The sequence below is a fragment of the Notamacropus eugenii genome, chromosome 1 (genome assembly GCF_028372415.1).
Source record: "Notamacropus eugenii isolate mMacEug1 chromosome 1, mMacEug1.pri_v2, whole genome shotgun sequence".
In the NCBI taxonomy this organism is placed as follows: domain Eukaryota; kingdom Metazoa; phylum Chordata; class Mammalia; order Diprotodontia; family Macropodidae; genus Notamacropus; species Notamacropus eugenii.
This window is the reverse complement of record NC_092872.1, coordinates 647,399,297-647,414,459: the sequence shown is the minus strand read 5'-3', so window position 1 is coordinate 647,414,459 and position 15,163 is coordinate 647,399,297. Positions and strand designations below refer to the sequence as shown.

Genomic DNA, 15,163 nt, shown 5'->3' with positions numbered 1-15,163 from the left:
GCATCAAGCTAGCTTTTATGCTCTCCTTTTTCACCAAGAGTCTTCTTAATCCTTCTTTACTTTCTGCCATTATAGAGATATCAGCAGATATCTAAGATTATTGATACTTTTCCCGGCAACCTTAATTCTGGTTTTTGGTTCATTTAGTCTGGCATTGTGCAACTATGCCTCACTTAAATCCAATTTATGTATGTCAAAAGATATCATCCCTGCCATTTTACCATTTTTCCCTGTCTCAAAATCCTGTGGTGACAGTCAAGTGACAGCAGCAGGCAAAGATACACGGGAAGCCAAATTCACAACCCTGCACACAGGTTGTCCAGATCATAGGGTCATTTTCTCAATGGACTGAAGCAGCAGTGGAATTCAGTAGCTCCCTGGGAATTTAAGCAGTCTTTTTGAAGGACAGCACTGCTCACATCCTGGCATGCGGAAGGAGCTAGAAAAGGTGCCCTGAAAACTGTCTGCTTCACTCAACCCCTACCTGCTTGCTGTGGCAGCAGGGATCCCACCCTGTGGTCAAAACTCAAAAAAAAAAAAAAGGTACAAAAAATTTTGCAAAGATGATTCTACTCACTATCAGTATATGGAATGAATCCATGTTTATGGATAACAGCAAATATAGCAAATAGATGAACAGCTCTTGCTATAACTCAGCAGGTATCACTTCCAAATGGCAGCCCTGAGTGAAATAAGGCTGGCAAATGATGGCCAGCTGATTGAAGTCAGAGCTGGATGCATGTTTTTCTAGAGTAGGCACAATGAGGGGGTGTGTTGTGAAACTGGCAGCTTTTGCAATTAAAACTAGTCAACCAGCTTGTATGCCTCACCAAAGGAGTGAATAACGACTCATGATTGCCCCTTGCACGAAAGTGCCATGCCATCATCATTAGTGTATATACTGCCACCATGATAAACCCTGATGAGGTCAAAGAAAAAAGTTTTTGAAGTACTGGAGACCCTCACCATCAATGTGCCAAAAAAGGACAAGTTCATAATTCTGGGTGACTTTCATATCAGAAAAGGCATAGATTATCACACATGGTAGGGAGTGCTTGGGAGGAATGGAGATTGCAACTATCACTGAAGACTTGTACGTTTCCTGATTTTCAGATCACTAACATTGTCTTCTTTTGACCTAAATGCAATAAAAATTCATGGATGCTCCCTTCTAGCAAACATTGGCATTAAATAAACTATGTCATGACATAAAAGTGACAGGACGTGAGAGTGATGAAGGCAATGTGACAGAGTGCTAGACCAATAATAGACTTATCCTCTCTAAGCTAAATATCTGCATACTATAAAAGCATGTCCAAGGCAAGATGACTATCAGAAGACTTTTTTAAAAAAAAATAGCATTTTATTTTTCCTCCAATTACATATAAAAAAAGTTTTTAATATTCAATTTTATAAGATTTTGAATTTCAATCTTTTTTCTCCTTTCCTCCCTCTCCTCTCCCCTCCCCAAGATGGCAAGCAATCTGACGTAGGTTTTATGTATATGTACATATATATATATATATATATATATATATATATATATATATATATATATATATATATATATATATATAAATATCATATTAAACATACTTCCATGTTGTCATGTTGTGAAAGAAGAATTAGAACAAAAGGGAAAAACCAAAAGAAAAAAAATAAAACAGTGAAAATAGTATGCTTTGACCTGCATGCAGATTCTGTAGTTCCTTCTCTGGATATTGCTAATATTTTACCAGAAGACTTGATGTCAACAGAATAGAGTGCTTTTCTGAGCATGAACAGTTCATCGCAAACTTGAAGGGAAAGCTGAGCCAAGACATGATTGGCAACAGTGCAGCAGAAAATGTGTGGGCAGCTTTCAGAGACTTGGTGAATAGCACTGCATTTACTCATCTAGGCTGGAACACTCACAAACATCAAGATTGGTTTGATGAGAATGGTGTAGAAATTCAGAGATGATAAAGAAAAAATGAGAAGTCCACAGGGTTTACCAGCAGGATAGTTCATCTGTCTTTAAGAAGGTAGTGTTTAGCTCCATCAAAAGTAAAATGCAAGTGAAGTTTAGAGATGCAAGATTCTTGGCTCAGCTTACTAAGCTTCTTGAAGGCCGATGAAGTTCACTTTTAGTGATATTTGATTGTATTTTTGGATTGATTTTTTCGTATTTTTTGTATTGTATATTTGTATTTTTTGATTGATAATAGCAATCCAAAGTGCTTTTATGATGCCCTGAAGGCTATTTATGGGCCAAAGACCTATGGTGCATCTCAACTACTCATTGCTGATGGAGCTACATTGATTAGTGATAAGGACATGATCCTGGAGAAATGGGCTGAACACTTCCAAAGTGTTCTCAACAGACCATCATCAATCATATATTTCATCATCAATCAGTCCCTCTGTAGCTGAACTTTCATCTGAAGAAGAGGTTTTGAATGCCATTAGGCTCCTTTCATATGGCAAAGCACCTGGCATGATTCTATTCCAGTGAGATTTACAAGGCAGGGGGTCTATTGCTCAAAATTTTCTTGGTTATATGGAAAGAGAAGATTATGCCCTGGGAGTTCAAAGATGCTTCCATTGTCCATAGCTATAAAGGAAAAGGAAATAGCTTGTCCAGTGACAATCATGAGGCCAGAGTAGGGGTAGGGGGCAGGGAGTGATCTCCCTGTCATTCCTAGCAAGATTATTGTTAGAGTCTTGTTTAATAGACTGATCCTTCATCTTGAAGATGGTCATCTACCCAAGAACCAGTATGAAGTGTGACTTCAGAAAGAGGCAAGTTATGGTCAATATGGTGTTTGCTACTCAACTATAGGAAAAATGCCAGTAGTAGAACAGAGGTCTGTACACAATGTTGTCTATCTGACCAAGGCCTGTCAACTGTGAGGTCTTATAGGAAATTATGTCAAAATTTGGTTGCCTGGAGAAGTTCATCAATATTTTATGTCAGTTTCATGCAGGCATGCTTACCTAGGTTCCAGATAATGGATGATACTCTTGTGCTTTCCCAGTCACCAATGGAGAGAAGCATGCTGTGTGCTTGCCCCCATGCTTTTTAGTGTTATGTTTTCTGTAATATTGTGGGATGCATTCAATGAAAACAAAAATACCATCAAAGTCAGCTACTGCACTGATGGTAAATTAACCTGAAAATGCCACAAGCCAAGACTAAAGTGGAGGGAGGGTTTGTGTCCAACTTTTTGTTCACAGATAATTGTGCACTCAATGTAGCCTCTGAGGCTGAAATGCAAAGTATGGATGCTCTGCTGCTCATACTAATTTTGGCCTAACAATTAACACCAAGAAAACATGGGTTCTCCACCAGCCAGCACCATACCATCCATATGTGGAATCACTGAAGAAATCTTGAATGCTGTGGATAAGTTCACTTACCTCAGTGGTATACTTTTAAGGAATATCCACATAGGTGATGAGTTTGATGAATGCATTGCCAGAGCTAGCTCAGTGGTTGGGAGGTTCTCAAGGAAAGTAGACTGCCTACCAAACTGCAGGTCTATAGAGAGCTGTTGTACTGACCTCATTGTTGTATGCCTGTAAAACCTGGAGAATGTACCAGCACCATGCCAGGAAACTGAATTACTTCCATTTGAATTGTCCTGTGTGTGTTCATCCTTCCTTGTTGAAGAAGACCACATCATCAGAGACATAATGACATGACTTGCACTTGACTTTATTTTGAGTGAGGGAGGGTTGAGCAGATCACCAGCCTCACTTCTCCTCCAGAGCCATCTGAATCCAGTGACCAGATATTCATCAGGGTGACTGGAGATGACCAGGATAAGTCAGTTGGGGTTAAGTGACTTGCCCAAGGTCACACAGCTAGTGAGTGTCAAGTGCCTGAGGTGAGATTTGAACTCAGGTCCTCCTGACTCCTGCACTGGTGCTCTATCCACCGCACCACCTAGCTGCCTCTATTTGAATTGTCCTAGAAAGATTCTAAAGATCACCTGGCAGGATAAGGTATCAGACACTGAAGTCCTTGCTTGAGCTGAACTGCCAAACATTCAAACTATGCTTCAGAGAGTGCAACTCTGATGGGTTGGCCATGTTGTTTGAATGCCAAAAGTATTTGTTTAAAAGACTATTTTACGGAGAACTCACACAAGGTAAGCACATGGAAGTCAGGAGAAATAATACAAGGATACTTTAAAGGTCTCTCTGAAGAACTTTGGAATTGGTTGTGAGACATGGGAAACACTGGCACAGGACCACCAAGTATAGCACGCCTACATCAAAGAAGTTGTACTCTATGAGGAAAGCAGAATTACAGTAGCTCAGAAGAAACATGAGATGCACAAATTTAGATATCTGCATTCCAAATGTTCATATGGATTATTTGTGCCTGACCTATGGTAGAGCCTTCAGAACTTGTATTTGTTTGATCAGTTTGATCAGTTTGTTTGACCCCAAAATAGTGATGTTTGGTCCTCCTAGAGAACAAAGGACAACAATCAACCAATTTAACACAATGACTGACATATACCAAGTGCTTAATAAATATTTATTGATTGATTGCAACCACCTTAGTACAGGCATCATCACCTGCTGACCAGAACATTACAGTAGCCTGATGGTTGGCCTCCCTGTCTCATGTTTCACCTTACTCCAATCCATCATCTACTTAGATGTTAAATAGATCTTCCCAAAGTGCACGTCTGACTGTGTTACTAGTCATCCCTCATTCAATAAACTTGATTGGCTCTCCATACCTTCAGGGTGACATATAAAATCTTCTGTTTGACTTTTATAGCCCTTCATGACCTGGTTCCTTCCTATTTTTCCATTCTTCTTATATCTTACCTCCATATACTCTGTGATCAACTGACACAGTCCTTGTTGGTCCTCAGAGATGTTCCATCTCCCAGCTCCTAATGTTTTAACCAGCTATCCCTCATGCCTGAAACACCATCTCTCCTCTACCTTCTAGTTTTCCTGACTTCCCTTAATTCTCAGCTAAGTTGCCTGTAAAGAAACTTCTCCCAGTTTTTCTTGAACTTAGTGTCTTCCCTCTGAGACTTTCCTTTGAGAGAGAGAGAGAGAGAGAGAGAGAGAGAGAGAGAGAGAGAGAGAGAGAGAGAGTGTAGGTAGGTAGATAGATAGATAAGTTTGTTTACCTGTTTGCACATGGTTTCCCCAATTAGACTGTGAGTTTCTTGGGAACTTGGAATGGTTTTTGCTTTTCTTTGTGTCTTCAGTGATTAGCAATATCTTTCACATCATACATATATAATAAATGCTCATTGACTTACCAACTCACTACAGGTTCTTTCTGAGTCTAAAAAACAACTTCCTTGGGAACAATTTATTTCACTTTACTTCTGCTCTGTATAATAACCCTACAAGTTACATATTACATAGGAGACATTATTTTCATAACTATACTCTTCCATAAAATGAAAACTAGTTATTTCTTTAAATTGGAATAATTAATAATAACAATGCTAACTAGCATTTCTGTAGCACTTTAAAGTTTGCAAAAGGCTTTACAAATATTATATAATTTTAATCCTCACAAGAACCCATTTTACAGATAAGGAAACTCAAGAATAGGTGAGATTTGCAAATTATTCATAATCCCTACCTTTGAATGTTCTCCCAACCCACAGCACTTAAATATACCATTTATTCTCTCACTTAATCATATGCAAGCAGCATTGTATTGCAAGCTTGGGTCTAGTCTCTAATCAAACACTGATGAGCCTTTGTACTAGGAGGGTATTTCTCTTATATTTTCTACAATGCTGCAGACATAAGCATTCAATTATCCAGTTATAAGTTTTAAAACTCAGTATGAAGACAACTCAGAGAAACTTCCTTCCTTCAGAACAACACTCAGTTGCAACAGTAACCAGGCTTCTTTCTCTTCCAACTCCCTCCTTTTTGCCTGAGTTTTATATTTGTGTCAGTATTTGGACAGAGAGAAGAGGTAAAATGCAAATTTAATCAATTTAGCTATTATCTGATCCCTTTGTGATAGTGTTGGGGAAATAGAACTAACAACTGCCTTAGGCTAACTATGTGATATCAGGTTATACTCTAATTATGTTTTGGGAAACATGATCTGATTGGCATGTGTGCCATACTGTTCAAGAGTTCTACTATACTGGTTAATGGTTTCCATGAATGGTTTTATAAAGAAAATTGAAACTACTGTCAAAGATGAAGGCAAAGAAATTTTCAAAAAAATTGATGATATCCTTATGCTTTAATTTGCATGAACAATCAAAAATTAGAGATGCAGAAATTCTTCGATGAGTTTCTATTGTAAGAAAGCAAGGAATCAGAGAGACCTGAGTTAAGATCCATTTTCAAACCCTGCTCTCTGACCCTAAGCAAGTCATTTAATTTTTGTCTGTCAATTTCTTTAACTGGAGATAATAATAGCATTTAGTAATTCTTCCTTCCTTCCTTCCTTCTTCCCTCTTTTCCTCCCTCCTTTCTTCCTACCCTTTTTCAACATTTCTCACAAGCTAAAGAATTTCATTAATTTCATCTCTAAATATCTTTAAGGGTAAATGCCCAAACAAGAAGTAATAGTGGAATAACTGTATTAGGATCTGATTCTTTTAAAAATAAAAACTAACTTGTCTTCTATCGCTATAAATAAAAACATTTTATTTGAAATTTCTTGTGTTTCTCAAATTATAAGGTAAATATTGCATTTTAAGTGTTTAACCTGTGAAACACTACACAGGTTATTTCAAATAATCTTAGCTTTGAAAGACATACTCAAAATGATCAGGGTTTTTTCCCCTTTTTTGAATCAATATTGGAAATATATAGCTTAAAACTCTTTTAAGAGAGCTGACGCCATGCTTATAATCTGAGAGGCCACCAAGAAAATCTCTATTTTACTAAATGAATCCTATCAAAGATTGTATGGTCTGAATTAAATTACCAAAAATTATTTTGTTCAACTTCTTATTTTCCCTATGTTTTTCAGATGACTTAGGTAGCATTGCTTCTTAGATTAGATTTAGTTTCCAATTTTTTTTTTTTTTACAGTTAATGGGCAAAGTCTTTCCCCAAGACTTTTGTTTTCTATTATATTGTTAATTTTTATCTTGAATCACCTTTTGGGCAGTTAAGACTACTTTGAAAATATGTCTTTAATCTTAAAGTTAGCATTATATTTTAAATGATTAAAACCTATAATGTAAATACAAATTTTCCTCTATTTCTGCTCAATATCCCTTGTCCATACTTGGTCCAAATCTCACATGACTAATTTGGTGCTATTTACATTGGTTCTCAAAGGGTATGGGTACTATCAAACTCTGTCTCATCACCCTAACACTTCCACATGTCCATAGTTACAGTGTGCCACCTAATCTTGACAACCAGAAGGTCACAGTTCTATCCTCAGAGGTACAAATCTATCTCTTCTTGGCAACCTGGGGAAGGAAAGAAGAAAAGGAGTCAAGACTTAGGGGAGAGAGAGAGACAGAGGAATCCTAGGCCCTGGTAATGAATATGGGAGCCCAGGGATCAGGATCACTTTTATGTTTTGCCACATTAAAAGGTTGGTGTGCCACAATTCCTTATGACAAATTATATTGTTCTGTGAGAAATGAAAAAAGAAACAAATAAGGAAAGATCAACAGATCAATAAATGAGCATTTATTAAGTGCTTATTATGTGCTAGGCACTGTACTAAGTGCTGGAGATACAAAAAGAGTCAAAAGACAGTCCCTGCCCTCAGAGAATTTCTAATCTAATGGGGGAGACACCATGCAAACAAAATATACACAAATCAAGCTATATGTAGGACTAAGAAGGAAATAAATAACAGGAAAAGCACTAGAATTAAGAAGGGTTGGAAAGGAAAGAAATTTCGAGAACCATTGACCTACTACAAGTAAAAATGTGGATTGTCAATCATTCAACAAACATTTGTGAAGTGCTTACTATGAAACAAGTGTTGGATATAAATAAATAAAAAATAATAAAAAAAACCGAATCCTGCCCTCAGGGAACTTTCATTCTACAGAGGAAGACAATACACACATAGATTTAAAAAAATAAGTACAAGGTAATTTGGAGGTAGAGAGATTTCTAGCAGCTGCATGGGATCAGGAAAACCCTGGTTTCCTAAGGCTAAGGAAAATAAATAGTGGCCATACAAATAGCATACCATAGTCTCCCCCACTTAAACCCATCCTTAATATTTACCATTTCTGGATATATTTAAGATAGAAATCTGACACAAAAATACTAGCTGGCATTCATATAGCACCCACACAATAGTAAAATGCTTACTATAAATAATCTGGCTACCTCTACATATAAAGGGAGTTAGTTGGGGGCAGTAGATAGAGTGCTGGGCCTGTAGCCTAAAAGACTTGACTTCAAATCTAGCTTCAGAGGCTCACTGTGTAACCCTAGGCAACTTACCTCATCTCTATGTGCCTCAGTTTCCTCATCTGTAAAATGAGGATAATAGTAGCAGTTACTCCCAGAGTTATTGTGAAGATTAAAATGAGATACGATTTGTAAAGCACTTTGCAAGCCTTAAAATGCTATATTAATGCTAGTTATAATTATGCCTAGAGTATTAGAATAGCCTTGCACTTGTTCTCTTCCTCAAATTTCTTCCTTTTACCACCCATCTTCCCCACAGCTGCCTAAGTGATTTCCTCAAAGTATCAGTCTTACCAAGTCATTCATCTATTTAATAAACTCCAGTGGTTTCCTATTGACTGTAGGATAAACCATAAACTCCTCTGTTTAGTTTTTAAAGACCTTTCCTATTTGGTCTCACCCTACTTTTTGATTTGATTCCCTTTTCTGCACTGGTCTTGTTTTTCCTCACATATGACATTCCACTTTCACACTTTTTACACTGGTTGGGCCCGCATCTCCATCCATTCCTAGAATCCACTGTTGCCCTGAAAACTATTCAAGCAACATCTTCCACATGAAATCTTTCCTCATTACCCCAGCTGCTAATGCCTAACCTACCCCCAAAATTCTTATCATTCATTTAATATAATTTATGTATAGAAGTAAAGAAGATTTGATTTTGCTTATTACTTGTTGATTATCAAAAAGCATCCAGGCTGGTAGAACAGAATGCTGCCTTAAAGACTCTTTTACAAGGTGCTTTCCATCTGTATGTGCAGACCATTCACTTTTTGGAAGATGTAGGAACATAAACAGACTTGTTCAATGACCAATGTTCAAATGACCTTGTTCAACGTTCAAACATCAAGAGAAAATAAAACATGCATATGTATGTTTGTCAAAAAGTATTCCCCATTATAATGGAGGTGATCCAGTGATGAGTTCAGGTTGAGGATCTCTGTATATGGTGAGGTCCTCTCTAGATGTTTCCTTTTAAGGATGACATTGTGTTGACCTGACATTCAGGAAGAACCAGATTAACAAATCTTAAGGCACCATACAAATGCTACTTTTTTTTTTTTTTGAGTTTAGGCACCACTACTAAGGCAGAATGTTATCAGAGGAGGTTACTGTATCTTATATTTTAAATTTTTGTTACAAAGGAGAATTCAAAGTGGTTTCCACACACACACCACACTGCGTGTGGGGGTATGGTATATTTCCAAAAATGACTGTTACAAAACAAGTGTTGGATTTTTTTTTTTAAGTTGGACTTGGGAGAAGCCAACACTTGAAAACTGAGTTTGACTCCTACCTCTGGTTCTGTGAAAGGCATTGCCATGTAAATGTCAGTTATTACTATTACCATCTTTCCTTTACACACCTGACCAAATAACTTGTTTCCAGAAATTAAATTCATCTTCAAAACGGCAAAAATCTACCACTATTGATGCTTTAAAAAAAAAAAAAAGAATCTGGGGACATTTGGCAAGTTACCTTACCTCCCTGGGTCTGCTTCCCCATCTATAACAATGTAATTTGGTAATTTCTCAAGTCCTTCCTAAATCTAGGTGCTTGAGTCTCTTTAGGGACAAGTTGGTGGATACAAGTAACTGATTGCTTTTTGTGAATTACAGGAAGACGGGGACCTTGCCTTTCCTTCAGAGGCACATCCCTATTTCGTGCCATAGCTAATTCTTCCCACTGGCTATTGTGTTGTCCTGTTCAGTGACTGCTTAAGTTCCCCATGCTTGCCTAGGACAGTCCTTTGGGATCTGCCACCCAGTAAATTCTGCGAGATTCTCCTCATTTCATCTGCACGCCTTCACCGTGCCCAATGCCAGTAGACAAGCCCTGGATGACTGTGGTGCTCCCTGTTTTGTTTATCCATACCTAGGACTTGATCAGTGAAGGATTTACAAACTCACTAGTAACTCATAATCTTAAAGCTGTCTTTTTAGGGCACTGAAAAGTGAAGCGCCTTGCCCAATTTTACCCAGCCGGCATATGTCCAAATCAGGATTTGAACTATCCTTGCTGATTCCAAGGTCGGCCTCCACCCACTAGATACAATGTTGCCTATTAAGTAGAATGTCGGCCTCCACCCACTATATACAATGTAGCCCATTAAGTAGAATTAAACACTTAAGAAAACTATTTTTGCAGAGGGGGAAAAAAAAGTGTGATCTGAGACGCCCAGCCCACAGCCGTCTCACTTGTCCAATCTATTTTCCCTTCCTCAATCATATCCCCAGAGATCTGGAGTGGCAAGATGTCGTTGCCCGGCCAGTTACTAGAGGTTGTTCCCGAGCGCGCGCGCGCGGAAGAGCACGTGTTCGGGGGCCCAGGCAGCCGGGAAGCCAGCCCGACGCGGCTCGGATTCAAGGTGGCGCCTCCTTTGGGGCAGGCCCCGCCCCCTCCCCGCGACCAGGGGCGTGGCTCCGGCCCCTCCCGGCCTCTCCTAGGCCCTGAGCGGCAGGCTGCCTGGGAAGAGAGTGGAAGCGGCTGGCTAGCTTAGGGTGGAGTACTGAAACAACCGGTCAGTCTTTCTTTTTCCTTTGTCGGGGTACGAGCCGATCACACCCCCTTCCCCGGGGCACAAAGCGCCAGCTTCCCCTGTCCGAACTTTTCCCACCTCCTCCCGGCCTCCCCCCCCAGCTCTCCATCTTCTTCCCCTCCCCCCGCTCTCCCTTTTCCTCCCACTTAGGGTGTCTCGAGTGGAGGACCACCCCCGCACCGCTCCCGGCTCCCCACCCCCAGTCTGAGCGCCGAGCGGGGGCTTGGGGGGCCTCGTTCCTTCACTGTCACCTCCCCCCCATTGCCAGCCGCCTGCTGATTAACCCCTTCCTCCCCGCTCTCCGTAAGTGCCCACCAGTTTATTTCACATTTAGACCCTGCCTCCCAACTGACTAGGGAGGAGGGTTACCTGGTTAGTTTCTTTTTTTAAAAAAGTTTTTCTTTCTGTGATCGTAATGTGATGTGCTCCTTTATTTACGCTTTCCCATGAGCATTTTATTTTTTTGGCCTAAGCAGGTTGGGGTGGATGGGAGAATGACTTTTTTCTTCCCAAGAGAGTTTTGTTCTCATCCTGTATTCCCACGGAAGGCTTACTTTGGGTATACTTGTTGGGCAGATTACTTTGTAACAGTAGATAAAAGGAGAGTAGGGTATAGCCTGCTACCCACCATAAGCAAAGGAACCTTTTAATGTGGATGTACCCTCATGTAGGGTAGTGAAAGGAAAACATTTTTCCTTCAAGAGAGCCACCACCCTGCAACTTTGCTCACTGATGGGCTGTTTGGCTTGTCTACGTGTTTCGTGTGGTGCCAAGCCAATTCTGGCTTTCTGGATGAGTCACTTCATCCTCAGAGAAGGCTGTTAGGGCCTGAAAAGTCCCCATGACTTGTTCCCTTTTATGTTAAGGGCCTTTGGTTAGTAGCATTCTCCTTAAAGTTGAATGTCATAGGATTTAATCATGGCCCCAGGAAAACAAGGGCTTTTAAAGCACAGTTAATGGAAGTAAATAGGAGCAGGGGACAGTGAGGTGAGAGGAAAAAGGAGGTGAGTATTGATTCCGAAAGAAGGCATGTCATGGAGACTGCAGATCTGACTGCTGCCAGCCTGTGAATATACTAACAGGGTGAGCATCCAAGGTATGCTTCCATTCATCCAGAAGGCTTTCTTTCTTTTTTCTAAGATGAGCTGATGACTAAGTCCCATTATAGCTGTCCAATTTTGCATCTCAGATAGCTTTCCTCAAATTTGTGTTCTCCCACTTGATTCCTGGTTCGTGCCCATATCTACTTTTCAGGTCCCTAATTTAGTAATCAAATACTGAATGTTTGCCTAATGTGTCCTGCTGGTCCAGTGGCATCTAGGGCAGAAAGTAACATTTTAGATTCTGATTCAGTTCCCTAATCTCTACTTTAATCATTTATTCCTATATGAACACTAATCACACCAGAATATTCTGGTGGCAAGAGGAAGAATCTTCAGTTGAACAGGGGTCAATCATTTAGTGCCAATGAAAGTCAGGCATTGTGCTAGGAAGGGCAATACAGAGACTACTCCTCCCTTTTCTCCCTCTAGTTATTGACCTCAAGAAGTTTATATCCTTGGGAACAACATTCATGTGTGTGTATGTATATAATGCTAGACAGTTTAACTTTTCAACGTGCTAAGACTGCTTAAAGAATATGAGTTAACAAGTTTCACAAACACATACATGTATACATATATGCCTACATACCTATAAATGTATACACATACACACACAAAGTAAATTGGGAGCACAAGCTGCTTGTTAGGATATGTTTATGTAAAGGTTAATTGACTGATTCACTTCTAGTTAGTGGAAGGAAGTCTGACATTTCCTGAATCCTGTCAACTAAAAGGAAGTGATCAGTGTCTTGCTGGAAGTAAATTTTAGTTGGTTGTAAACAGGTAATCATCAATCAGTCCAATCGTTATTAAGCACTTCTGTGTGCTGTTCACTGTCCTATATACTGGGGATACAAAGACAAAAACAAAACAGATTCTGCCTCAAGAAGTCTAACAGGCATACAGGTGGGTGTATACAAAACAGACACAAAGTCACATCAGGAGGAAGGCACTAATAGCTGAGAGCTGGGGGAGAGGGGGAGAGTAGGAGAGGCCTCACACAGAAGTCTGTTTTTAGAGTGGGATTTTAAAGGAAATCAGGGATTTTAAGAGCCAGAGGTGGATAGAGTGTATATTGTGTTGTTCAGTCATTTTTCATGCCAGTACTCTCCATGGAATTTTCTTGGCAAAGATACTGGAGTGGTTTGCTATTTCCTTCTCCAGTTGATTAAAGCAAACAGAGGTTAAGTGACTTGCCTAGAGTCATACAGCTAGCAAATGTCTGAGGCCAAATTTGAATTTAGGTCTTCCTGACTCCAAGCTTCGCACTGTATCCACTGTGCCACCTAGCTGCCGAAAGAGGAAGGACGAGCTTATTTTCTCTGGTGTTTTGTTCAGTCATAATCTGACTCTTGGTGACCCCACTGGCGTTTTCTTGGCAAAGATACAGGTGTGGTTGGTCATTTCCTTCTCCAGTTTATTTTACATATGAGGAAACAGAGGCAGTTAAACAGGGTTAAGTGACTTTCCCAGGGTCACACAGCTAGTAAGTGTTTGAGGTCAAATTTGAACTCAGGTCTTCCTGTCTCCAGGCCTGGTGCTCCATCCACTTTGGTCATTGGTGTGGAGGACAGCAATTTGCAGATATATGGAGGCAGGAGATAGTGTTGAGTATAAGGAACAAGAAAGACAATTTGGCTAGATCGCAAAATAGGTGAGGGGTTCATGTCTCAAAGGGTAGGATGGGCCTAAATTGAGAAGCTTCATAAATGCTAAATAAAGCAGTTTATATTTGATTTTAGTGATAATAGGGAGCCATTGGCATTTTTTTAATGGTGGTGACATGGTTAGACCTTCGCTTGAGGGAAGTTACTTTTGTTTCTGGGTGAAGGATAGATTAGAGTGAGGAGAGACTTGAAGTTTTGGGGGATATTGTTGTCATTAGAAATATATATGTCTGATTTCATGTGGTTTCATCTTAAGTCACTGAACTATGAAAAATTATATGACTATGATCCTGACAGTCTAAAATGGTCCATTCCCTGCTGTATTTACTGAAGAAATTGTTTTTTTTTTCAGTTTACAATTTAAATGAAATAGTGTATATGTGAAATTGATTATTTGGTAAAGTTTTTGTTTTGCTGTAATACTCATGCCCTCTTCTAACTGTTGTAGGAATAATGGCACCCAAAAGGCAAGAGAAATCCAAACTTCCGGTTCCCCTTCCAGAAGGCATGATTCTGAAAGATACAGAAGGAAAAACATGGCAGTTGGGTAATATGATCGGTTCTGGAGGGTTTGGATTAATATATTTAGGTAAAGTATCAGTGTCAATTATCAGATGTATTTGTATTTAACTATTGCTTTATGTGATTAGCAAATAATAGGTTTTCCAAAAGGAAATTTTGAAATAAGAGATAATTAAAAAATCAATTTCATGTATAAATAAAATGCCAAGAAGTATTTAGTGAAATGCCTAGGTTCAAGAGAAGATGTGTGAGACATTGTGCTGGGACCAACGCTTCTGATTAGTAGGGCAGGCACAATGAAAGGAAAAAGAAGCAGAAGATCCAAAGGGGGAAGATACTGCCTTTCTGAAATGGCAAATTCTAGAACACGAGTTGACTTTCATTCCTAGGAATATTGTGGTCAGATCAATATGAGCTTGGAGTGTGATGTGGTAGCCAAAAAAATCTAATGAAATCTTGTTTACAGTGAGGGGGATACCTTGCAGGAATAGGGAGGTGAGAGCTCCATTGTGTTCTGACCTTTTTGTATTCATCTAAAGTTTTGTGTTCAGTTCCTGGCACCATGATTTGAGAAGGATATTGATAAGCTGGGAAAGGGCTAGAGGAGGGCAGCCAGGATGGTAAAAGACTGAGTCCTTATCGTATAAGTATCAGTTGAAGAAACAAGGCTTGTTTATGTTAGAGAAGAAAAGACTCAGGCTGTACAAGTTAACTTTGTTAAGGATTTGAAGACTTTTCAGGGGAAGGAAAGCTTAGATTTTTTTTTCTGGTTAGCCTTAGAGAGCAAAATCAGAACCAATGGGTGGAAGGTGCAAAGAGGTCAATTTAGACTAGATTTCAGGAAAAACTTCCTGTAATTAGAGCTGGTGACAAAAACTGTGAACTAAGGAAATATTCATCAGTTGAAAGCTGTTAAGAACCAGGATCAATACAATGATCATTTA

At 39.4% G+C, this 15,163-nt stretch overlaps 1 protein-coding gene across 3 annotated transcripts in view; it reads left to right on the top strand.

Moving 5' to 3' along the window:
* Nucleotides 1–10,702: 10,702 nt before the first annotated feature.
* Nucleotides 10,703–15,163, top strand: part of VRK2 (VRK serine/threonine kinase 2) — an 88,177-nt gene continuing 83,716 nt past the window's right edge. For 2 of the 3 annotated variants that reach the window (XM_072635501.1, XM_072635504.1), the window contains exons 1-2: nucleotides 10,703–10,909; nucleotides 14,146–14,286. In XM_072635501.1, coding sequence (XP_072491602.1) covers nucleotides 14,151–14,286 — 136 coding nt within the window. In that variant the 5' untranslated portion in view covers nucleotides 10,703–10,909; nucleotides 14,146–14,150. Of the gene's footprint in view, nucleotides 10,910–11,108; nucleotides 11,231–14,145; nucleotides 14,287–15,163 lie in introns of those variants that run through there. The other variant, XM_072635502.1, reaches the window with a different exon arrangement.